General features: G+C 41.4%; 1 protein-coding gene across 8 annotated transcripts in view; it reads left to right on the top strand.

Annotated features, from left to right (window-relative positions):
- The first annotated feature begins 1,106 nt into the window (after positions 1–1,106).
- Positions 1,107–26,594, top strand: part of CRBN (cereblon) — a 31,542-nt gene continuing 6,054 nt past the window's right edge. For 3 of the 8 annotated variants that reach the window (XM_036868114.1, XM_036868113.1, XM_036868112.1), the window contains exons 1-9: positions 1,110–1,175; positions 3,935–4,058; positions 8,989–9,101; positions 11,015–11,217; positions 12,061–12,210; positions 16,388–16,547; positions 24,380–24,442; positions 25,591–25,675; positions 26,352–26,467. In XM_036868114.1, the coding sequence (XP_036724009.1) occupies positions 1,125–1,175; positions 3,935–4,058; positions 8,989–9,101; positions 11,015–11,217; positions 12,061–12,210; positions 16,388–16,547; positions 24,380–24,442; positions 25,591–25,675; positions 26,352–26,467 (1,065 nt within the window). In that variant the 5' untranslated portion in view covers positions 1,110–1,124. Of the gene's footprint in view, positions 1,176–3,934; positions 4,059–5,377; positions 5,492–6,980; positions 7,063–8,988; positions 9,102–11,014; positions 11,218–12,060; positions 12,211–16,387; positions 16,548–24,379; positions 24,443–25,590; positions 25,676–26,351; positions 26,468–26,594 lie in introns of those variants that run through there. The other 5 variants (XM_036868119.1, XM_036868116.1, XM_036868120.1 and 2 more) reach the window with 5 other exon arrangements.

Raw genomic sequence — 26,594 nt, 5'->3', positions numbered from 1 at the left:
ATATGGGTATATATCTGAATAAATGTGTGTATATGTGTATATATGTTTGTACACATATGGACATTCATGTATGCGTACACACACCCACAGACACACAGGAAAAGCTCTGAGTTGGTTCCACCCTGTGGCAGATGTTACTGGTGCAACCAAAGTACAGGGTATTTTGAAGTCAGGCTTGGATTCACTTCAGCCAGTGCCGTATGCGTGGAGGGGACAGGTGTCACCCACAGGCAGGAGCATTTAAGAGGCAGTGCTCAATTCTTCAGGCCTTTTTCTGTACCATGGCAATCAGTGATTATAGACGTATATACCTATAAAGAGGTGGCACAAGGCTGAAGAAGCAGAGTAGACTGGGGATCCATCTCAGAGAATCACCAAACCCAGAACAGACCTGATTTGGGAGAAAAAAAAAAGAAAAACTTGTGTTAAGCCACTGAGATTTTGTTCTGATTGCAAAACTTCACACGTCCTGGCCGTTGTAAACCCTTACACGCAAGGCCAAGAATAAAAGGCCAGCGGGGGAGACATTGAAATGACCCAGCCAAGACCACAGCTGGAAAGAAGGTAGTGACTAGAACCCAGGACTCTGCACTCCTTGCTTTGCGTTCATCTCCCTGTGATACTCTGGACGCCTTTAACTGCGGTGGAAACAGCACGTGGCGTCAGGAAAAGCTCCTGGATGAGTCATGAAAACAGTATACAAGTTTAAAACCATAAATTGCCCAACACTTTACTATCTTGCACGGTCTTCCCTCTTTTACCTGTCAGGTCAGAGATGGATGGGACGGCAGGAAGTCTCAGTAAATTGCAGCATTAAGTATCATCACAAATAATCATTTTTGCAAATAATCCAACCTGCTTGGACTTGAATAGGCTCTGGTGTATCTGAAAATATTACCGTAGCAGTCAAAGATGTATATAAAGGTATTTTTCAAATCCCAAATTATTCACCATATTACTGAAATATGAAAGTGAGTAGTTAATAAAATTGTCAGCATTTTGAAGGGGCCATGAAATATCCTTATACATCTGGTTTTATGCCTGCTCTCTCCCCTCTAGGTCTGCGTAAACAGCCAAGATCCATCTTTCATTCCCTTTTAACTCTGGGATTTACAGGATAATAGATGCCAAAATGCACATCCCGTGACAATGGCTTCCAGACCCAGCGCTTGAAGGTGAGAAGTAAAGAAGAGATGCATTGCCGGTTAGAGTATTACTTTTCCTGATATTCAGGTTGCCCGCCCCACCCCCCACCCCCCGCAAATTAAAAAGATCTCTCCACTTGGGCAAGTTTTGGAAACTAGCTATGGTTTCTGGAAATTAGGAACATGAGAATTACAGGATTTTAATTCCAAAGATTTTTTTCTTAAGTTAGTAACAGCACTACTTCATGAAAATGTCGCAGAGCTACAAAGAATTGAAGATCCCTGACTCCAACCCTTTCTTGTCAAGGAATGCGAAACATGACTGCGAATCCTCCACAGTGGTTGTTGAAGACTGCATAGACCCGGCACAGTGCTCCAGGCTCCTCAGGGGCATATAATTCATTGTCCAAACTGGCACACTTTGGAGAGGGGAATGGGGCAGTGGGTGCTCTGGTCCACTAGACACACACCACGGCTGCCGTGGACCAGTTAGGGTTGGTGTCACTCTCCCTACACGTGCCCATACAACAGGTGGCAAACACAGTGCCGAACGGATCCAGGCAGGGCCACCCCATCTAAAAGGGCAGCTGCCAGTTGGCTCAAGGCAATTGTCCCCACACATGAATCTAAACTACAGTTGCCAAATGTTCCCGGTTTTAAAAGGAAATCAATATTTGTATGTGTACCCTTCAATTTGTCAATGTTGTCAATTCATTCAAAAACTCAAAATACCACAAAGACCAAACACTTCCTTCGAATTCTCGCTTGGGGGTCACCAGTTTTTGACCTCTGTCTTAAGAGTGGTAGACAGAACTGTCACCCTGGAAGACTGGGAAAGGGCTCTGGGGACGAGGTAAAGCTGTCACTTAAATGTGCTTTTGCACACAAAGGTAAGGAGTCAGAAGATTTACACAGTTCCAAAATTAATGAATTAATCCCTTCATTTAAAAATGATAAATATAACTATAAGTAAACCTAGCTTTGATTTTTCTGAAGTTCATGATTTCCTTTAAAAACTCTTTTTGGCTGTTTGGACTAGCTTGGCTGGTTTTATTGGGCAAACCAATATGGAGCTTAATCTTCATCCCTGCAGGAGTGAGTAGGAATGATATCTCTTCCTTTAATCATGAAGGAAAAACTTTCCCTTTTCACTCTTCTCCATGGTTGCCAAGCTGACTTTCTTCTCTGTGTTACATCAACCAGAACTGTATCTCCTGGCTGCCACAAGCTGCAAAAGATCACAGGGAAGGGGAGTGGGCTATGACGGGCTTAGAGCAAATGTGACTCTGTGGGGCTGGGCACACCATTGCCCCAAACAAAATGAGGGTTCTTAGCCAGGAAGAAGAGAGGAATTGGTGTCGGGTCAATCAGCAATGTCTCCCATAACTGTGCAATTCATTCATTCCTCCATTCTATAAACATTTTTTTGAGCACTTATTAAGTGACAGGCCCTTGGGACACAGGAGCAGACACACGGGGCATAGATATCTGACTCCCCCCACTGAGTTTACATGCTTGGAGTGGGGAGGATATTTTTAAAAAGTAAGCTTCACAGTACTTTAGAAGGTGATGCAGTGCCCTGAACGAAAATAAAACAGAGAAGGAGGATAGAGGGTGATGAGACTGGGGTGGGGTTGCAGTTAGATATTGGGTAATCTGGGAAAGACTCCCTAAGGGGGGACATTTCATCAAAGACCTGGAAGACGTAAGGCAGCAAATCACATGCCCACACGGGGGCAGAACATTCCAGGCAAAGGGAATAGCCAGTGCAAAGGCCCTGAGGTGGGAGCGGCCCCTGTCTGGTTGTGTAACACAGGGGCCAGAGCAGTGGGAGAGCCTGGACGGTAGTGAAGGGAGGTCAGAGCAGGATGTGGGGGCCACTGGGAGGAAGTGGCTTACAGTGAGGTTGGGGGGTGGGGGGAAGGAGGGGCTGTGAGCAGGGTGGTCACGTGGTCTGACTCTGGCTCCTTTGTTGAGAATGAGCTGTGGGCACCAAGGGTGGAAGCCAGAAAACCATCACTGAAGCTAGTGCAGTAATCCAGGCAAGAGATCATTGGCTACTTAGACCAAGGCGGTAGTTTTCTTTAACACATTAAAAATATATTTGCAGATAATACAAAAGCCAGAAGGGAGCCCAAAGTGTCTCTTCCCAGTATGTGTATCCCTTGCTGCTAACGCAGTGTAGAAGCCAGAAATTAAAGGTGCAGTGGGGCTTTTTTGATTCGCATTTTCTCTCATCTAATATTAGCCTTAATTATATCCTATTAAAGTTAATTCTCGAACTATAAGACAAAGATCTATGAATTTATAAGTTTCCTTTCCCACTGGTTTGCAGAGCTCCTTATCAATGAATAGATTTCATACAAACAAGAAGCAATGTAAGCCACTCCGTGTGATGCCTTACTTCAAGATAAAGTTACCCAATTAAAAATAAATGGTGAATGATCATGTTTTCCTTTCTGGTTTTAATAACCAGGGCTTAATTCAAGAAACCTGCTTGCTGAGATGCTTTTGTTCAGTGATCATTTGTTGTTACCCCTCTTGAAAGACAAAGCTATGGATGACTGCGCACACTCCAGCGAGGGGGGGAGGGTAATGAAATGAAGGCGGGAGCAGATGGCGAATGTGAATGGAGGCGAGGAAAAGGAGGCGAATGGGGAGTGAAAGGTACACAGATGGTAGCATCAGTGACCCTGGGGCTGAGCACAAAGGAAGAAAGAGGAGCGAGTGCTTTTCCAGCCACATCTGCTGACCCCGCCAGGCTCACAGCTGTCCTTTCTTGCCCACAGGGTTCTTGGTTGACCCGGGGTGCAGGGCACAGTGTTGGTACCACCTCTGGGGAGGACCCGGGAAGGTCAGAGCTTCCTTGTTTAGGGGCCAGATGTTTGCAATGTAAAGAAACTTATGCTGCAGGTAAGCACAGTTCTTTGCAATTCTATAAACCATAGTAACACTGCTAATGTATATATATATATGTGTACTTGCTATCACCCTTCACACACACACACACAGAGCCCAACCTTGCTCTCATTGTTCTCTCTCTCTCCTGTATTCTCCTTTCTCTCATCCTTCACCTGTCTAGAGTGACCATCTTAATTCTACTAACCCATCACAATAATGTATGCTATGTAATTGTTATTAACCTATAATCTGTAACTGTTATATATAACCATAAAAGGCAATGCTATCATTAATACTGCAGCCCTTGTTAATTAGAACAAATCTGAGATGCTGTTTGACCCATTCTCATTTTGCAAATGGGTAAACTGAGGCCATAAATGACTCGACCAAGGCCCGAGAGTGTGTTCGGGGACAGAAGGCAGAGTGACTCTGCATGGATTCATCAGCCTCTCTCCCGAGGTTTTCTTTCAGCTTTTAACTTTTCAGTGAGCAAACTTTTGGAACAAACATATTTTAAAATATCGCATTCATTATTGTTTTCTTCAGAGCAATGCTGCTTCTTCCTCTCACCCTTCTCCTCTCCACCGTGTTTAGGTGTTTTATTGCACTTAAGGATTTTTCAGTTTCCTCCTTCGCTGAAAAGATGACATTGAAAAGATACTAAGGAAACTTTTGTCCATCCTCCAAAACAGGAACCTTACCAGTCAACAGAATTATGTATCTTTTTGCATTCTGCAGTATTTTTTTTTTTGGCCATATAATGACTCATTTTTGTTAAAGTAATAATGAGTAAGCTGTTTTATATTCTGACAATCTCACTTGCCAACCATAGGCCTTTTTGTATTGTGTTGTCATCATTTCCAGTATTTGTTTCTGACCAATACATGTTAATTATATATGTAAACTACTTAAGACTGTTGAAAAGAAAATCAGCTATAACCCAACCGCCCTTGGAATAATTGATGCATTGGCCCAGTCTCCATGTGAACGGTTTTTATTTTAAAAATTGGAGCTAATGATGTAAAATTGGGTTTCTATTTGCTCCCCGGCCCCCTCGTTAAGAGGGAGGTGGAGACTAAAGAATCTGAGCCTGTTTCTCCACGTGTAAAATGTCGTGCCAGGGACGGGAACAGGCGAGGGCTCTGCACCCAGCGAGGCGGGCACCAAGTCACCCAGGGCCTCGGACACAGCGCTCAGCCCCTGTGGCGACGGCCCTCCCGCCCGCTGCGCCTTTCCGGGCGGGCCAGCGCGCGGTCCGCCCCGCGGGCGCCGCCAGAGGGCGCTGTGGCCCGGGGCGCGACGGCGGCGGCGCGGCGCGGACCCTCCCCCGGCGGCTCGGCCGCCGCCCTGTCCCAAGCTCCTCTGCGGGTAAACAGACATGGCCGGCGAGGGAGATCCGCAGGACGCTGCGAACAACATGGGCAATCACTTGCCGCTCCTGCCCGGTAACCGTCCGGGGCCGGTACCTGGCGGCGGGAGGGGGCGAGGCCCGAGCCGTGAGCGGCACGGCGGGGCCGGGGAGGCGGGCGGGCGCTATGGAGCCGGCGGGGCCGCGCCGGAAGCGGCCGCGCATCGGGCCGCCGGCCAGGGACCCAGTAGCGGCGCTTCTCCCAGCGGCTCGGTCCCCTGGGTTGGGGACGAGGGTTTGGAGGCCGGCGAGGGGGGTCTCCCCCAAAAGGCAGGGACCCCATGCTCTCCATCCTCCGTGTGTCCAGAACTTGGCTCCCAGGAAATGGTCTGAAACTGGGTCGGGGGAAGAGCGGGGGACTGGGATAGAGCTCAGCAGCCCAGACTTTTCCTCGACTTCTTCCCTTTGATAAGGGTGACAGCTACCATGTATTAACTGTTTGCCACGTCACGGGCCTTGCCATAAGCGCTTTGCATGCGTTTCTCCGTTTAATCCTCCCCACATTTCTTTTCTAATCCTGATTTGGTGGGTGAGAAGTGGATTGGCAGATTAGTGTGTGACTTGCCCAAGGTCACACAGTTGCAGGGCCAGGACTCCTATCCGAGTCTGTCTGCATAGCTGGTGTCTCTCAACCACTTCACGGCCAAGACAGTATTTGGTCTGTTCTTAGGCACATAGTTCAAACACATGGTAGAACAAGCTTAATTAGAGACACTTAGGACTGTGATGTTAAACTCAGTTTTCTCTCTCTTTTATGTTTTGTGAAAATGTATACTTTGGACTTAACGTTGGAATACTGGGTAGAGAAAAAACCTGGAATAATTGTACAGTTTTGTCGTGGAAGGCTCTAGACAGGAGATGCTTTCCAAGAGGTGTATCAGCCAAACTGAGACTATTAGCTGAGTCCCTTCACTGTGTGTCAGGAAGTAAGGTATGATATACAGTCTGATACTTGAGGGGGTTTATCATCTGTATGAGCCTCCTGAAAATATAACTAGCAGAAGACCGTTGATTTAGGCCAGTTAAGCAAACGCTCTTACCCTCCATCAGAGGGAGGGATTGTTCAGGGCCGAAACGGATTGGGGGAAAGCCCTGTGGGGTGTACTGGAGACATCCAAAAGCATATAACTTAGGATAGGCATGCAGAAGATAAGGCCTGGAAGCTTGGGTCGGAGTGCTGGGAATCTTGCATCTCTTGCCAGTGAGACTGGGGGTTTCTTCCGTGGGTTGCAAAGAAACAGTTGTGGGTTTCAGACCTAAGAGAAGCTGTGCTTGGAGGACTAATTTGCCCACTGGGAGTGGCGTGGGTTGGAACAGGAAGAGACTGAAGGCATGCCCTCCATATACGAGGGACCTTTTCCAGAGAAATACATCAGGATCAGACTCAGTGATCGATGCGGAAGCAACCTAGCCGAATTGAACTTGACTGAAGACCTGAGCTGTTTTTTCAGAGACATCAGCCCCGCTCTGTCTGTGCCAAAGCCAGCGTGTCAGGGAAGATGCTGATGTTCTGTTGGCATCCACAGGGTGCTCCTGCATGAGATGAGTCATCACACTTCACCCTGGAAGCTCTGAACACTCAGTGTGTTTTGTCAAAAAAAAAATCGGGTGCGAAAGGGCTCAGAGAGATTGTCAGTACGATAATCCTGCTTTTGCAAAGCATACGTGAGTTTTAGTTGTAGAAACATTGGATTGTCCATACATCCATGTAGAATGAATTGTTTTGAAGAGTAATCCACTTTAAACGCTAAGGAACTAGCTTAATATTTAAGATTCGAAGAATCTGTCCCAACCAAACAAAACACTAATAGATACACAGCCAAGTGGGGGAAGTGGGTTTCTGCCCTATCTATGAGAAAGACTACTTTGTGTAAGGAGATCATTTAGAGACGAAGTTGGAACAGTTAACATGTAAATTTTAAAATTATGAATTCTAGCCTTTAAGCTAAAATTTGACCTTTTAAACTCTGTGTAATAGAGCAATAGAGTGTCAAAATGCTTAGTGAAAACCATGGTGTCAGAATTGTGAATGCAAGGAAGTAGATTCAGAATATTTCATCGGTTTAGATTTTTCTTTGTTATCTCTCGGTCTCTTAATGAAATTTCTTTGTGCTTAGGAAAATTTTGTATGAAGCGTTAAACCACTGAACATTTGAATTTAAATTGAAATAATTATGTTCTCTTTGACAAAGCCTTATATCTAAGGAATTTATAAGAATTAATAGAGAGTCCAAGGCAGTTGCCATGTTGAAAAACATTTATATTTTCTTGTCAGGGACCTAGCTGGAGGTGGTTTGATTTAAATAATGATATGCACAAAGGAAAATAACTATTTTGTAAAGACATTTTATCCATTTAGAAGTTTATTTGGGGGCTTGCTTGCTTTATTCCTTCTTTCTTTCCTTCCTTCTTTTCCTTCTCCCCTCCTTCCTTCCTTCTCTCCCTCCCTCTCTCCTTCCTTCTTTCCTTCCTTCCCGCCTGTCTTCTCCAGAAGCTCTTTAAACGTTTGAAAGAACTTTAGAGATTGTTCTTGTTCATGCCTGTCATTTTTCAAATGAGGGAACTAAGGTTTAATCAGGTGGGATGAATTGTCTGAGGTGTCAAAATTAGTTCCTAGCAAGGGAGAAGAGGTAAACCTCCTCTGCAGAAGAATTTCCAATCATTTATGCAGGTAGTCCCCCTTCAAGGAGGTGGAACATAATCCCTGCTCCTTAGATGTGAGTTGTCCCTAGTGATTTGCTTACAAAGAGTACAATGGGGAAAGGAGGGGGAAAGTAGCTTTCCGGTCGAGAAATCTGACTAACACTACCTCATTCAGGTGATCAAGGTCAGCTTCAGTAGTTATAAGTGACATCGGTAGTGTGCACCCTTGATAGGACATGATGAAAATGGCTCTTCACCTCCCTAGGCTTCCTCCCCAAAACACAAATCCTAATTGAGGGACATTCTACAAAAATGCCTGGCTAGTAGTCCTCAAAACTGTCAAAGCCATCAGAAACAAGGAAACTCTGAGAGACCATCCCAGCCCAGAGGAAGCTAAGGAGACATGACAACTGAATGTATGTGGTGTTCTGGATGGGGTCCTGGAACAGAAAAAGGATATTAGATAAAAGCTAAGGAAATCCAAATAAAATGTGTTTAGTTAACAGTAATGTGCCAATGCTGATTCCTTAGTTATGACAGATATACCGCACTAATACAAGACATTAGCTATCAGGAAATGGATGTGAGGTATACAGGAACTCTCTATTATCTTTGCAACTTTTCTGTAAGTCTTAAACTATTCTAAAATTAAATATTGATTTTAAAAAAAGTAGTTGGTGGAAGAGCCCAGCCTAGACCCCAGCCCTCCAGCTGCCTCTTCACAGTACTGTCCAGATTCCCAAGTGTGTGTGGTGTTTACAAGAACCTCTCTTTTCATGGGCCCAGAATCCTCATGAAGGAATTATGTATTTGAAAGGGAACATAGCTTTTACATGTTCATGCATCTGTTTTGTTTTGTTTTGTTTTCCTTATAATATTGTACTTTTACAGCAGAGGATGAGGAAGAAGATGAAATTGAAATGGAAGTTGAAGACCAGGATAGCAAAGAACCCAAGAAACCAAACATCATAAATTTTGACACTAGTCTTCCGACATCACATACAGTATGTAATTTTGTAACAGATCTAGTATGATAAATACGTACATTTAACTGTAGATGGAAGTTCTTGAAAGCGAATGACTGCTTTTAGCATTACTGGAAATTACCTCACACCAGAAGTTGTGGATGAGGACGTGGGCTCTTGACAGTAGATAAACAGTCTTCAGCTGTAATTTTTAAGCGGTTTGGTAACCATGTCTGTTACTAGCTGTAATTCTTTGAACAATTGGTGCTCTTCTTACATCTTTGCTAGTAGTGGAGCTACTAAAGTACTTCTTATTCTCTGTACTACTGGGTCCCAGGGTGTTGTTTAACATTCTAGCATTTTATACTTGTCATTTATGCTCTTTGGACATAGAGATGTCTAGCTTAGTCAAAATCAAATATCAGGTTGGCCAAAAAGTGCCTTCGTTTTTTAAGTGAAAGTAAAGGACATTTTTCATTTTCACCAAGAACTTTATTGAACAGCGTATTCACCCTTTTGTTCCACTACCTTCTGCCATTTTTTAGGCAACTTCATAATTCCATCTTCCCAAAACTTTTTATCTTTTTGAGCAAAGAACTGTTCCAAGTGCCTTTTACAGTCTTCCAGGGAATTGAAAATATTTTTCCATTAAGAGAATTTTGTAAAGGCCAAAACAAATGGAAATTCGAAGGTGCAGTGTCTGGTGAATATAGCAGATGAGTCAGAACTTCCCAGCCAGGCTGTAACAGTTTTTGCCTGGTCATCAAAGAAACATGCGGTCTGCGTTATCCTGATGGAAGATTATGCATTTTCTGTTGACTAATTTCGGACGCTTTTCATCGAGTGCTGCTTTCAGTTGGTCTAACTGGGAGCAGTACTTGTTGGAATGAATCGTTTGGTTTTCCAGAAAGAGCTCATAATAGAGGGCTCCCTTCCAATCCCACCATATACACAATATCACCTTCTTTGGATGAAACCGGCCTTTGGTGTGGTAGGGGTGGTTCGTTTCGCTTACCTCACGATCTCTTCCATCTGCATTTTTGTACAGTATCCACTTTTCATCGCCCGTCACAATTTGTTTTAAAAACGGAACATTTTCATTATGTTTCAGTAGAAAATCACATGCAGAAATATGGTCAAGAAGGTTTTTTTCACTTAACTTATGTGGAAACCAAACATCAAAATGATTCACATAACCAAGCTGGTACAAATGGTTTTCAGCGCTTAATTTGGATATTTTGATAATGTCGGCTATCTCCCACGTGGTATAATGTTGATTATTCTCAGTTACTGTCGATTTGATCGCTGTCAACTTCAACTGGTCTACCCGACCGTGGAGCATCGTCCAGCGAGAAATCTCCAGCACGAAACTCCGCAGACCACTTATGACACGTTCAGTCAGTCACAGCATCTTCTCCCTACACGGCACAAATCTTTTTTTTTGCGTTTCAGTTGCATTTTTACCTTTCTTAAAAATAATAAAGCATACTGTGACGAAAATGTTGCTTTTTTTCTTCCATCTTCAATATTTAAATGACTAGACAAAAATTCACCAATTTTGATCAGTTTTTTTAAAAAATGCACGCTGATATGACAGCTGTCACGATACAGTCTAACAAGATTGTTTTGAGTGAAGTTGAAGACAACTAAGCGCTACTAGAGCCGTCTTACGGAAAACAACGAATGAACCTTTTGGCCAACCCAATATTTTGAACTTAAAAAATGCTCTTGAATTTTTATGTATGTGAGAGATTCTCCACAAGAAATTAGAAATTCTACTTCTAGGAGTCAAAAATAGATTTTCATGTGGGAGCTGATACAGCAAGTTTATTATTTAAATATTTGTACCCTCTGTGTATGTTTCCTTATGCGGATTTGCTGTTCAGTCTGTTGAACTTGTGTTTTTGTTCCATATCTGTAACGACACTGACCCCGTGTGTGTTCCTCTGTAGTATCTGGGCTCTGATATGGAGGAATTTCATGGCAGGACTTTGCACGATGACGACAGCTGCCCAGTGATTCCAGTTCTGCCCCAGGTGATGATGATCCTGATACCCGGGCAGACCTTACCTCTTCAGCTTTTCAGTCCCCAAGAAGTCAGTATGGTGCGGAATTTAATTCAGAAGGATAGAACCTTTGCAGTGCTTGCATACAGGTAAAATCTTAGAGCTAATTGACTTAACAGTCTCTCGTGCAGTCCCAGGAGAGGTGGTTTTAAAGCCAAAACTGACTACTGTTCTGCATGCACAGGAGATGGGATGAGGTTGGGAAGTAAAACATTCGGATAAAAAGTGTGAAAGTGCAAGTTGGAGTATTTCGGTATGATCATTACCATCTAAATCAGGCTTTACCTTTCATACACATTTGAACTTTCTGGTATTTGAAAGGTTTTGTATCATTAATATTTCATGAAAAACATTTCTAGAATCTTATTTTCAACAACTATCTTTATTTAAAGAAAAAGAGGGCTTTACATTGTAATGTAAAGGATTACTTTTACAAAAGAGCAACTAGTTATTTCACTGTCTCAAAATTCCTAAACAGTCCTTTTACAGACCCGCGCTAAATTGAAGCTGAATTTGAAGTATCCCATGACAACTAGAGGAAATCAGTGGTAGAGGCAGGATATCCATACAGGAAGGTCCCCCTCCCGCCCCGGCCCCCCAGTACAGTGCTGCCGATAAGCAGCAGAAAGGATGGTCTGCTGAATAAAAAGAATGTTTGGTTTGGGAAGCAAGAGTTTAAAGTCCTATCAGTCCTAGGTCATTTTCAATGACTAGCAATCTGTTCTTTTCCTAATGGGCTCTAATTGTACTTCCTGAAGCTCCTTTATATATCTCAATTCCCTGTGTGATTCTAAAATAAATAAAATTAAATAGCTTTGCAATGAGAGCCGATTGCTATAAATTGTTTTCCCATGTGTATTGCTTTTGTCAACTTTGCATATCTGAAAACTAAATGTTCAAAACTGTTTCCTTTTTAAAATTTACCTTGGAAGTAACGTACAGGAAAGGGAAGCACAGTTTGGAACAACAGCAGAGATATACGCCTATCGAGAAGAACAGGATTTTGGAATTGAGATTGTGAAAGTGAAAGCAATCGGAAGACAAAGATTCAAAGTCCTTGAGCTCAGGACACAGTCAGACGGGTAAGAAACACGATGTGTCTTAAAGCTCCTTGAACATCATAAAATGAAATGGTTTTCTTATATTTTTTCTGTTTTGCTGACCCTTCACATTCTGTGACTTTTAACTAGTTGTTCTTTTCCCTTTGAAAGTATAGCGTAGGGGTTTCCAACTTTGCTGTGCATCATATGCCCTGGGAAGTTTTTAAAACTATAGATGCTTGAGTTCCAACCTCCCCTCCCATCCCTAGAGAGCCATCAGTCTGGGAGTGAGGCCACAGCATCTTTTCTGATGATTTCCAGGTGATTCTTAACGTCCCTCTAGGTTTGGGAACGGTAATGTAAACCCTACAGGCAGTGTCATGTGGGGCAGGGCTTCTTTGGGGTTGAAGACCTCTCTTCAGATTGAAAAGCATGGGAGGTCAGAGCCTGGTAAGCTGTGTGTGGCATCCCTGTGCTTGGGGAGCCATGGCGGTCAGCCTGCCACCTCCTTCTGGACTGTGGAGGAGCGTTTACACTGAGTGCCCGTCTCCACCGTGAGTGTGTTCTCACCCGTAACGGATCACATACTTAGTAAGTGACCAGGAAGCACTTGTCATCTCTGTGCCTTGTACAGTTTAGAAATTCTCTGAGTGTTTGTTTCAGCAGTCACTATTCTGGCGTGGCTCTCATGGTTAGGGTTTTTTCACAAATTTAAGGAATACCTCATTTTAAAAAATGCAGTTCACCTTTACTCTTAAAACAAACAAACAAGCAAACCTCCAAAAAAAACCACACAGCATATTGTCCTCAACACTGCATGTTTCCTTTTATAGGAGTGGTTCTTAACTATGGTACCTAAAAATCACCAGTGAATCACCAGTGAAGTCTTAGAAACAGATTCTTGGGTCCCCCCAGCCCTAGTGAATTGGTCTCTTATCTGTAGCCACGGTTGAAAATCTTGTCAGGTCTCTGTGTTGCACAGGTAACGTCTTCCGAACGCATGGACACTCAGAGGGATCTTTAAAGATTTAAAAAAGAATACGAGCTGCCTGTGGGCAATAACTTTTTGTCTGTGTTGTTCACATAGTGGACATTCATAAATATTATTGAACTATGAAAATATTGAGGGGTCAGCCACCCTTTGGAGCTTGAGAGAGCATAGAAGAATGAGGGGTAGGGTGCCAGAGCCCTCGGGGGGGTTAGTGCTACCCTCCTGGTGACCCCCACCCAGAGCATTCGCTGCGCAAACCCTCCCAGCACTGAACACAGTGTACTGTCATTATAGGGTTGTGTGTGTCTCCCTCGAGGCGAGCTGCTCAGGACAGTGGCTGAGACTTCTATGTGTTCCGCATTTAGGACCATCAGTGTTACGTGAATGAATGAAAGAGTGTCCCCCTGAGGGCTCTGCATTGAGACAGTTAGCAAGCTGTTTTGTTGCTGTGGATTTTACTAACAGTTCCATTTTTAAAGTACTTACTATCCTCATGCTTATAAAATTTTGAGTATTTGTGAATACTGTATTCCAGAAACCATAATGGCAAATTGACTTGGGGAAAAGTATACTTCTGAGACTGTCGACATCAGTGACTTGTGATTGTGGACAACTAGTTTGAACACAAGATGGCAATAGACCCTTAACTGTGAAAGCAAGTCAAGGGATATACCTTTGACTCTAGTAGAGATGAGCGTGAAACTGATAGGGCCAGACAGGACTGGGAAAGGGCCCATTCTCTGTAGTATCCCTGAGACCCACTGCCACAGCCTCTCACAAAAGTGAGTCTGTCTTAATTTAAAAGACCTCCACGGAGTGAGAATCCTCTGTCTCCACTGCCCTTCTGGTCCTGTCACTACCTTCACTGGAAATGGTGACACAGAAGGAACTATGGAGATAATCTAGTGCAAGCTCCTCTTTTTTCAAATAAAGAAACGAAGTGCTAGAGAGGTAAGTAATTTGCCTAAGGTCATACAACTAGTAGGCACCAGCTGGTTGGTTCTAGGTCCCTGACTTCCAAACCAGTGCTCTTCCCACTAAGCCTGAATTCGTCCATCGCACGTTTGCACCTCAGGCCAGTTTCCTTTTCTTTAGTAATGCAGTACCAGGTAATAGTCATTTGTCTTCTACATAAATGACTCTTCATATGTAAAAAGTATACTGCTACTTTTCCAGAGTGAGTCTTTATTTCTGTGGCATCTTCTGAGCACATGGAAATTTATTTGAAAAATTAATAAAAAAAAAAAATAGAAGTGTATCGTTGAATCACTGTAGGACTCTTCAGGAGTTCCTGAGTATTTCTTACATGTAGAGAGGAAAAGGAGATTAATACTCTATTTGGAATTACAAAAGAAGCTCTCTTACCTGTCATAATTGAGATGAATAATTTTTAGTGAAAAGGGTTAATTAAACATAGAAGTCATAAAAATTTACATATACATATCTTAAACATTTTATTTTAACTTAAAATATATAAATGTCCCTTCATTCATTTTACATTTGATGGAAAGACAGGATACTTTCTTCGAATTGGGTCTGCGGATTAGAGATGGCACTAGTCTTTCTTGCATTAACAGCTTTCATTGTGCATCATCTATCTGCAGTTTATACCTGTAGTTTTTCTTCAAAGAGAGGTTCTGAAGATACTCACAAGGCTGTCTGAGCACAGAAGCCTTGCAGATTTGTGCACTTTTTTTCTTACCATTAGAATTGTCTGAACCTAATTTGAAAGCATTTTTTTGGCTCAACCTAATATTCATTGAAGCAGTTTTAATTTTGTACTTATATTTTATCAGTTGCTATAATATTTATATAAACTATCAAACAACAAGATTCTACTGTATAGCCAGGGAACTATATTCAATATCCTGTTATAACCATAATGGAAAAGAAGATGAAAAAGAATATACACATAGACGCACACACACACACATATATGTGTGTGTGTGTGCGTCTGTATGTGTGTGTATATAACTGAATCACTTTGCGGTACATCAGAAATTAACACAACATTGTAAATCAACTATACTTGAATAAAATAAAATTTAAAAGAAAACTTCCACTTCAAAAAAATATTTATGTAAATTATGCAACTGTAATCACAAAACAACTGCCATAAACAGATCAGGAAGAAACAAAACTAGTTTATGTTACAACCAAAACTCATCTGCTGGGAGAAGAAGCAGCCGTGTGCAGCGGACCCTGGGCGGGCTTCACGAAAGGAACAGAGACCAGTGCTTAACCCTGTGAGGCAATTCAGACATCAAAGTGTCATAAGTTTTTGTGGGTTGAGACAGTGGTTACAATGAAAGACCACTTTAGAATTCCTAAGCATGATTAATAGTGAAGCAGAGACTTGTAATATTTTTCTAATTATTTTGTAATATATTTGACTTCATCAGTCTGACAGTGTTTTGTTCCAGCGTTTGGATGTGTTGATACCTTCTGCATTTGAAAAGGTATGCTAGGAGATTAAATGGCTCATAAGACTGTGGTTCGGAGGTACAACCTTCCTCTTGGCATTAATTCATGATGAGATGCTTGCAATTATGATATTCTCAAGTAGCATTCTAGAATGATGACTTTACTGGCATGAGAGTTGAAATAATTTTTAAAGTAAAAAAAAGATAATATGATGGATATTTTGATTCTTTGCATATTCAGGGTAAGTGCCTAGGAATGAGAAAAGGAATGCACATAGAAATAAGGCTGTGTGTAATTCTTTAGTCTTATCTAATCTTATCCATGTAAATGGGTTCTTGATTTCTCTTCCTTTCTCTACCTACTCCTCAGGTTCGGTGATTTATGAGAAGGGATAGATGTAAGAGTCGGGCAACGTAAAGAGACAGGGCAAGGGGAGGGGCGGGGTGTGTCTAATGTCTGAGGAATTAATTTAGAAGTTATCAAGATATGCATAGGGGTTGGTTGTATATTGATTTTTTTAACTTTGTTTCATTTATAGACTATCTGAAATGTAAAAATCTCCCTTTCCATTCCACAGTGAGATAAAAAATCTTAGGTTACCTTTGGTTTTAACTTTGGTATGATTTATGAAATACAGTATTTTTTGAAAATTTCTTGTGTCATAATAGCATATGATGAGTATGTTTAAAAAAGAAAACTTTGAAAATCTTAGTATTTAAAATTACCCATAATGTTTAGAAACTTAATAGTTGGAGTTAAGATTATCTAAAAAATGAACAACATGCCTGGTTCTCTTTATTTCAGAATCCAGCAAGCTAAAGTGCAAATTCTTCCTGAGTGTGTGTTGCCTTCAACCATGTCTGCAGTTCAGTTAGAATCCCTCAATAAGTGCCAGATAGTTCCTTCGAAACCTGTCTCACGGGAAGACCAGTGTTCATATAAATGGTGGCAGAAATACCAGAAGGTGAGAAACTTCTTTTTTATGCCTCTTCAAAACAACAAAGACAGGTTGCTTTTTTCCTGTTTAAGAAAGAGACACAAACAACTCTCATGATCTCCTTCCCCAGACTCCTTCTGGACAATACTGTAGCCGCGTTTGATCGTGCTGGAGCTTCTAAAAATTTCATAGGCAGCTGTTTATGTAAAAGCAGTTTGCAAAAGTAGTAAAATGTTACAATACTGTGAGGTATTCCAGCTATTATGCCTGTAAGTTATGTATTAATTAATAACTCGTGGTTTTAAGTTCTGCAGGAGTCTCTTAGTAGACTGTGGTCAGATGAGATGCTTGGCTCTTGCGTCATAAACGCTTTACCTCAGAAAAAGCGTTTGGGAGAGTACACAGTAGTGAAGTACGTTTTGCTCCTTCTGGACTTGTGAAAGGAAGATTTTTTTTGCTCTTGTACAACACTATTGACATCACAAAAATTGGCTTGAGACTAGGTGCTCTTTAAAAGTATTGCCTGTTGGGGCATTAATTCCTGTGTATATCCTTTTGGCTAGATCATTCTTTCTCTTAGAAAAAATACTGATGAAGCTTGTTTGTACTCATTTGTGAGATGTATCAGTTATGAGTATAAAATACCTAATATTTATGATTTCTACCTAAAGGAAAAAATTTACCAGTTTCTAAATTTAGAATCAGTTGGCTTTTTGAGATTTATCTTTTAAAAACATGGAAAGACAATTTTCATAGTAACCTGAAAAATCCTGTGCTAATCATCCTTTACTCTGTGTCATGTAGAGTAGTGAAGTTTTTAATTTTGATGTAGATGAGCATAGGATCCTAATTTGATGTGATTAGCATATATCATTCATAAGAGGGTCTCATACACTAGTCACTGTACCTCCACTTTTAGTGGTGTTGCAGTAGAAGTCATCCAGTTTCCAGAGAGAGCTTTGTGCAGGATGGGTGGTTGATGGGCAGCAGGCTCACGACTGGCTTTCTGTAGGCTCCTTGGTCTCGTTAGTTTGTGTTTCAGCTCACCAGTCTGTGTCATGAGATACTGTGGCTTAATTAGTGTTTCTAAGAAGATTCTGATGAGAAAGTTTAATTAGACTGCTTAAAGTTTCCCAAGCTTTGACACTAAAATTTTTGAAGGTTTCAGAATATTGATACTGCCATAAGTTTACAGTAGCTTTTGTATAGCTGTGCAGTACTCGTATTTTCAGACTTGATACAGGCACTTTAAATATACTTTCACTCTTGTTTATTTTAGCAGTGGAACAGTGGAAGGTTTTGCCGTCCTAGTCATTTTCAGCGTAACTGCTGAAATCAGTATGTGGAGGGTAGCGCTGCCGGTACGCGGCTCCATGGGGCGGTTTTGGAGCGTGTGGAGTCATTTAGTGCCTGGCGGTGAGTCTGGCACTGGGTGGTGCCGAGACGTGGTTCTTTGGTGGGGTAACAGCACCAGGGCGTGCCTCCACAGCCTCTCGGTATTTAGACAGCTGTGTATTTCAGTCACTGGGTAAGTTTTCAGGAGGTAGTATTTTGATTTATATAATAGTTCTTCCATACCAAGATTTTTGTTAAAAACTCTTAACCGCTTATAAATCGTAAGTTAACTCTTTGCACAGCTCTAAGCATAGAGTGAGAGTGATTGGAGTTAATTCCTGACTTAAGTGCTCTGGACGACTAGTTCTGCGTTCTCTTTGCAGGTCCTTGCCATCTTAAACCTGAACTTGGGTTAGGCAGATAAAACTTTGTACATGTAATTTTTGTGTGAATTCCTGATTAAACTCCTCCTATTCTGTGGTTAAAGCACCTCCACGTGTTCACATTGAATTCAGAATTAGGCCTTTGCAGCTGGCTTGTCACTGGCTCAACAACAGCAAGGAAGGACACATGTGCAAAGGCCAAGGAAGCACATTTTTGTTTGGAACCAGATCTTTTGACCTTGCCCTGTTGTCTTATTTCTCCAGTAATTCTGGACTCTCAAACATGAGCCCTCAGTTATCTTCACATTCAGAGTTGCCAAGAACTAAACAGAAGGTGCTAAGGAATGAGAGAGACATAAAAGGTTTTCAGAGATAGAAATGCCTCATCCCGTGTATTTTTCAGATCGTTCAAGGGGTTCCCTTGCTTAAACTTTGGGTAGAGTTTCTTAGGTTCTGAAATTTGGATCTAGATCACTAGGCCAAGAAAAATTGCTAGCTGATTTATTTTGGACTCCAGGTGCCCTACAATCTCTGTTCTACTTTAGAGAGACCACTTAGAACCATCCTGCCGGCATCAAAACGTGGAGTGGAGCAGAGGGAAGGGATGGCAGATGACACCAGTGGGAACTCCACGGGCCCTGGTGCCGTCTCAGTGGGTCGTCCTATTGCACCCGTAGCCGGACACTAACTTGCGTCACAGCACTTGGCTTCAGGCAGATCTGGGGCTCGGGTCAGCCCTCTCTGCAGAGTTTATTTACATCTGACTTGTGCATCTTTGTGTCTGAGAAGTGGTTCACGGGGCCAGAACTGGGAGATGCTTAGTTGATTCTTAAGCCAACTCGCAGTAATCGGGTTGCCACCCACTTTTCCACCAGAGAAGATACTTAAAGGGTCTAGGAGTGGAGTGTAGTCTTCCTGACATGTATTCAGTTAACCTTGAAACTGTGTGCACACCTCTCTTAACATTTGCCATTGAAAACTAAAAAATCCAAATGACAAAATTATTTACGCTTCTGTTATCTTCCATCCTGACAAGGGAACATTGGAGAAGATGTCCCTAATGATTAAGGAGTTAGGCCAGTATTATCAGGAAGCACTCTTCCAAACCCACTTCTATCTGGAAACCTTCCTCATTCAGTGATTTGATCTTTGAAACTCATGTTTACTTATTTCCTTTCTTATCACAGTGCCTTTCTCTCTTCACTGGGTTTATTGAAGTGGGATTCCCTGAAAGAGAGGAAAGTGTTGTTTCACCTACTTGGAGTACAATGTGAATGTTTCTAAGTACACTCCCTGCTTGCCCAGACTATCTATCTACTTGTTCATTTATAAAGCCCTTCTATGTTAATCAGAAAAAGAGTGTGAAGTATAAAAAGAAATCAAATGTGGGTGGGCTTCCCTGGTGGCGCAGTGGTTAAGAATCTGCCTGCCAACGCAGGGGACACGGGTTTGAGCCCTGGTCCAGGAAGATCCCACATGCCATGGAGCAACTAAGCCCGTGAGCCACAACTACTGAGCCTGTGCTCTAGAGCCCGCGAGCCACAACTACTGAGCCCACGTGCCACAACTACTGAAGCCTGCACGCCTAGAGTCCGTGCTCTGCAATAAGAGAAGCCACCGCAATGAGAAGCCCGCGCACCACAACGTAGAGTAGCCCCTGCCCGCTGCAACTAGAGAAAGCCCGTGAGCAGCAACGAAGACCCAACACGGCCAGAATAAAAACAAATAAATAAATTTGTTAAAAAAAAAAAAGAAAGAAAGAAATCAAATGTGGGAACATATTAAGAAAGTGACTGAAGCGTATCCCTCTGGTCTCTGCTAAATTTATAAGCCATGGTTCCTCCTGCTTCTCGTACAGAACAGGGAGGCCCCGAACTAACTCAGAAGGGGGAGGCCCCAAACAGGAGTTCACAGGTTAGCTTCTCAGTCTTCTTCCCAAGTTTCTTCATGAAAATACAGATAAATATTCTAACTTCTTTCCTTTTTCTTACGTAAAAGGATCCATGCTGTCCTGCACCGTCTTCTCTCTCAAGAGTGTAGGAGATTCTTCTGTATTCGTTTTTGGAGCACTGCTTCCTTCTTTTGAAAGCTGCACAGTATTCTCTGTATGGATGCACTATAATTTATATAACCAGTCCCCTCTGGATAACAGACCTGCACTAAGTGCTGTGTACAAATGACCTTTCATACAGGTGAATATATAGGGCAGATTTTGAGAAGTGGGATTATCGGATGTCAGGGCAACTGCACTTGTAATGTTGACAGGTGTTTTCAAAGTACCTCACTAAGGAGGTTGTTCCTATCTCTGTCCTGATTGTCAGTGTTTCACCAAGGCTTTAGGGTATCCAGGTTAATTTTTGCTGATCTGATAAGTAAAATACAGTATCTTGTTGGAGGTTTAATTTGAATTTCTCTGAATATGAGTGAGCTGTGTGGCATTTTGTGTTTAAGAGCAATTCATATTTCCTTTAGTTGGAATTGTCTTCATAGTCTTCGCCCTTCATTGATTGCTAGGAGTTCTTTACACATTAGGAAGCTTATCCTTTTGTCTATGATTAATGAGTTCCAAACATTTCCTTTAGTTTGTCATTTTTTTTGTCTTTTAACTTTGTTTTTGGTGTGCTGTCATACATAGTTGAATTTATCTTTTTTTTTTAATACTTCCATATTCTGAATCATAAGTAGAAATACTTCCCTGTGCAAAGGAGTCTTCATTCTTTAATAAAAGTAAAACATGTCATCTTTTACTGCCGATTTCATTGTCTTTAATGATTAGAATGTAAGCTTTGATCCAAGTGTAGTTTGTCCTGCTATGGTTTCAGTGCTCCTTTTTCCAGGTAGCTCTCCGTTGTCCTTTGACCATTTTCTGAGAGGGTCATATTTTCCCTCACTGAGATGCTACCTTATTATAGACCAGATTCATGTTTTTTATTTTATTTTTTCTTCTGCTCTGTGATCAGTTTGTTTATGCCTCACCAGGATACTGCTATAACTGTGGAGAGTGTATAATTTTGTAAGTAAAAATATGACCAGTAACCCCTCACTGCTCTTCTCTATTCAAGGTTTGTTTGGCTACTACTGCTTCTTAACTTTTGCACGTGGCCATTAGAATCTGTTGTTGCCTTGTTCCAGGATAATAATAGTAGCAGAAGGAGCAATGATATTTGTTGTCTATTTTTATCGTAGAGAGAAGAAAAGTCTTGAAATCGTGGCTGTGTGTATTCAGGGACTTCCTCAAACCAGAGTAGTGATTTCCCTGGCATACACCTTAAGCTTATAGTTGCCCATCTGCCATTGTGAGCTTATAAGCCTCGGGATCAAGAAAAAGCTCGCCATTCCATTCCAGTTCTTATAAGCAAGTAGGATTTGATGAAGGAAGGAAGGAAACAAAAACTTGTTTCAAAAATTCAAAAGCTTGAATTATTTGGATAAATTGTTTTGATCATTTACATTGCTGATTGTGATAGGTGTTAATACAACAAACGACCACCTTTGGTCACTATGTAAACCAGTGGTAACATTTTACTATTCACACTTAGCCTTTCACATTACTCTTCCAATTTCATTGCACTTCAAAGAACCATTTAAGTGGAGTTTGACATTTTTTGAACATTCTACATTGTTGGGAGGCAAAGCCGAAGCTATAGTTATGAGGCTTAAAAATGGAAAAAATGTGATGGATTACCTGCACGTAACAGACAGTCATTTGAAGGGCCTTTCTGCCTGCTTTCAGGAGTAAATCCTATTCCTGGAGCGAATACTACTTCGTTGGAGAATCAGTCATTGGTCACTTTTAAGCACCTAACTTTTTGGCTAGTATTAAAATTTTCTTGAAGTATAGCCCTTTTAGGAAGTGAATCATGGTGTTGATGGACTTGAAGAATGCCCATAAATTGCTGGGACTTATCATCAGTATTACCCAGATAAAAGTCGGGCCTTTCCTATTGTGCCAGGAATCTAAATGGAACTCTTAAATTTGAGGATATTGAAGTGGCTTAAATTTTGGCAGTTCAATAAAAGCTAGCTGATCTCTTCTGGTTTACTTCTCTTCAGTTTGTACAGTTGACTTTCTAAAGGGTGAAATATTAAGGTTGTAGTACGTATATTTAATTGATTTGTAAATAGAACTGTAGAATCTGTCAGGGTAATCCTGATAAAGAATTTTAGAGGCCGCCTCACGTTGAAAAGTAGGGAACAGAGACCTGAGGCTGCAGCTTGTTCACATTCACAGAGCCTGGTAGGGGCAGGTCGGATGGTCATGACACTGACCCTGATGGTGCCTTGCCCTTCGTATCCTATTCGCTGTATCTTATAGTAAGGAGTAATGTTTATATAGAAATAAATTATTTTAATTTCTTTTTATCTTTCTGTGGGTGTCAAATTACTTGCTTTTGTATCACAAAAGTGATCATTTTGATGTGTAAAGTATATATTAGTGACTGAATTCAGAGTGTGTCAGTCATCCAAACTGAAACTTCATTGGATCTTTGTCATTTCGTAATGCTAAGTACCCCTCTAGAAAGTAAGCCTCTCCCCACTAAAACATAAGCTCCACAGGGCAATGATTTTATTCTTTTGCTGTGCTTTTAATCATTGGTATACACCAAATGCATAAAAATAATGTCAGGTACATCCTAGGTGCTCAAAATATTTGTTGAATAAGTAACGGTTGGAGTCAGACCCCCTGACTGCACGTCGTAGCCAATCCCCACTCACCAGCTGTGACCTTGAGCAAGCATCCTTCTGTGCCTGTTTCCTTACCTTTAAATTGGGGTGATAATACTGCCAATCTTATCAAAATCTTTTAAGACATGTAAAGTGGTTGCCGTTACTGTTAATATTCAGTTACCTGATGGGCTGTTAGCATTTTTTATTCTGTAACTGGACTCTGAAAAAAATTCTTACTAGCGTTAGGTTTTGGTCTGACTCCTCAGGCTTAAATCACTACCTGAGCATGTGCTCAGAGGCCATCCCAGACCATCTTTGGGAAGCTTCAAACATAAGAATTATATTGAGCCAAAAATTCTTCTTTAATAAGAATCCATTGGTTAGAGCTGTAGCCCACGAGCCTTTGAGGGCAAGTGTGTCCTCATCCACGCAGCAGTTTCTGAATTATTCGTAAGCAAGTATCACATCCTCTTGAGAGGCAGCTCCAAAACACACATCCCTAGTGTGAACTCTAGACCTATCTTCAGCATCCTGGCCCCTGACAGGGAAAGTTCCCATTTCTGACCATCACAGAAGAGCAACGTTACTGTCTCATCTTACTGCCTAGTCTTCTTCTAATAGCGCTAGAATAAGATTGTGGGGGCAGTAGGGGGTGAGCTCTGCAGTGCGCTGGTTAGTTTACAACCATCAGCTAAGACCCCAAGTCCTCTCTGCACGTGCCGTGTACCCACGCTCCCCATCTCGCACCCACTCACTTGGTCTTGCAGGTGCAAGCGTAGGATTTCCCTTTTATTTTGTTAAAGGTTATCTTGCCTTTCTTGTTCCACTCTGATAGTTCTTTCTGACCTCCCGTACCCCTTTCCCACCCAGTTTCATGTGTCATGCCCTCTGTCAATTGACAGCTTGTGTACAAAATTACAAATATGTGTACATATGTAGGTTTTGTTTTATTAAGAAAACGTGATCATTCTTTATATTCTATACATTCTTTGGTCAGGTGCAGAATCTTCTCTGGTGTCAAAGTATTCTGTTGTATTTAACTGTTGTTGAGAGATGGTTAGGTTGCTTACAACCGCAGTGCATCCTTTCAATCCTGTTTTCGTGTCCTATAGAACACTTCCCTGTCCAGATTTTCTTGGTTGTTTTTACACATCTGTTCTCTCAGATGAACTTTAAATTATACTTCTGAGTTCCAATCTCATTGGTATTGCATTGAATATATACTCTGAGGACTGACATCTTAATTATTGGGTCTTCGCAACATTCAAATGCTGCAGGAATTCAAGTAAAAACATCATTGTCAAATATAATAGATAATCGTCTATTATGGGATTATCTGCAAGCTTTTCCATCTTTTTGAAATTAGAAAGTCTTCCTGGGCCAAGATCATTTTTTAAACGTGTTCCTTTCTACTACAAGATCTTGATTCTGTGGTGTTTTTTAAGTGACTTTTTTTTTTTTTCCTGTTTTCAGAGAAAGTTTCATTGTGCAAATTTGACTTCATGGCCTCGCTGGCTGTATTCCTTATATGATGCTGTAAGTAACTTACCTTGAACTTTGTGCTCCTGGGGCAAGCCATGGCATAATTAAGGGTCATTACAACAAAATAGGCTTTCATACCCAGTGCGGTTTTATTTTTGGAACTAATGCCATTCATTACATTTAAGTGGAACAGGCAGGAATCATACTGCTGGATAGACTTGGCTCTTAATGTGATAGATTTTTAGTTTTCCCTCAGTTTATAGTGGCTTGCAACCTCAGGACAAGATATTGAGGCATTTTAGGGTTTATTAAGCATTTGAAATTTTGCTGAGTCAAGGGCTAGTTACATTTAGGAAAAATAAAGAATCCTTCAACAACGTTTTGGTTTTTTCCTAAACAAGTATATTAACTTCAATTTCCTGATCCCTAGTGTACTAACTGATGCATCCACCAATGTTTTTGCACCTCAGATTTTTTTATTAGGCATCATGACATCTTGAAAAATTAAGAGACTGCTGGAATAGTTCAGAGAATCTGGCTTTTAGACACAAAGACTGTGTTCAAAGCCTGATTTCTGTTACTTTTCCTGTGGTGTGGGGCAAAACTTGATTATCTATAAAGTGGGTTATCGTCTTTGGGATGTCGCGGACGTTCAACAAATGTTAGCCTTTCGCTTAGGGAATCGGCCCGCCCACAGATATGGAGCCCTGGGCAAACTAAACCCATAGGTTGTGAGCACTTACCACATGGGCAACACTAAAGGAAACTACAGTTCCGTCTGCCCTGCAGCAGCTTCTGAGCCATTACAAACACACAATAGACAAGAGTCGTTTTTGCGTCCACTGGTGAAAAGACAGTGAGCATCTTATGTAGTAAGTGCCAAGGAAGGTGTGTAGGTAGCAAGTGCGGGTGCAGCTTACAGGGACCGACAGAAGAGGCTTCCTAGAAAAGGGAAGAGGAGGCCTCTGAGATAGCCAGAGCGTGGGAGGAGAGGCCTGGAAAGCCAGCCTAGTGCTGGGCAAAGCTGGGTCTTCCATCACTTCTGCCTACGAAAACAGACACATTTAAACTCGGAATTTTACTAGGTAGTGATGACTTAAATTGCTGCTAATATATTAGGTTTATTGAGTTGACAAGCTGCCAGTAAAGTGTAAAAAGTCTGTGAGCCTTATTATGGCTACTTTTGTTTCAAACAAAACAAGGAAACCTTAATGGAGAGAATCAAGAGACAGCTACACGAATGGGATGAAAATCTGAAAGAGGATTCTCTTCCTTCAAATCCAATAGGTATGAAAAATCAGTTTCCTTCCTGTGACCTGTGATGCCTTACTGAAAGAAATTTTTTTGTATCTTTTCTGTTTAATGAAAATGAAACCAAAAAAAAATTTTTAATTAGTATTCTGAAAAGCATACCCACTTCTTTTGCTTTGAGCAATTACAAAAAAAATGAGTATTTTTTAGTTAATAGTAGCAAAGGTCTTAAATTATCTGAGCACTCCTATTTTAGGCAAGGTTTTCATAAAAAGTTCAAGTTGCAATAAATGGCTTGCTGCATCCAAAAACACTGAGTGTGAAGACTCTCCTTTCCCTGGTCTTCAAGGTGCCATTAAAAGTGAGTGCAGTACCACGACTTATTATTACCTTACTTACAGATCTGTTAATTAGGTACAGTTTAGCTATTTTTCTAGTCTCATAGCAAATAAGTGACTTATTCTAACATGGGTTTGATTTCACGTTTAATTTAAAAGACATTTACAAAAACAAGCATGGGAAAAGAAGTTACATTGTAGAACTTCCTAAGAGCTGGTATACTGTAGTACTGTTTATAATTGTGTGAAATGTGTTCTTTGGGAACCCTGTAGATAAGGGTTTATTTCAAAAGGATGTTATCGCATTCATAAGGTATCCTGATACTTAACTCCTTCCTAAGTTTAAAGCTTGAAAAACCCACCATGTCTTTAAGATTTTTCTTACAGAGTAGCTGCCTGTCTTCCTATTGATGATGTATTAAGAATTCAGCTCCTTAAAATTGGTAGTGCGATCCAACGACTTCGCTGTGAACTAGACATCATGAATAAAGTGAGTAAAGTGAATATGTTCGGATGCCCACGTTCAGTCAGTCTAGAGAGCGAGGGTGCGCTGTTAGAACGATCTGTAGGGTCCATTCGTGTAGTCGTGGAATTAGAGAGCTAGTTGTCCATCATCA

Source organism: Balaenoptera musculus, chromosome 11 (genome assembly GCF_009873245.2).
Source record: "Balaenoptera musculus isolate JJ_BM4_2016_0621 chromosome 11, mBalMus1.pri.v3, whole genome shotgun sequence".
Classification (NCBI taxonomy): domain Eukaryota; kingdom Metazoa; phylum Chordata; class Mammalia; order Artiodactyla; family Balaenopteridae; genus Balaenoptera; species Balaenoptera musculus.
Note: the sequence above shows the minus strand (reverse complement) of the source record. Positions and strands in the feature narration are given on the sequence as shown.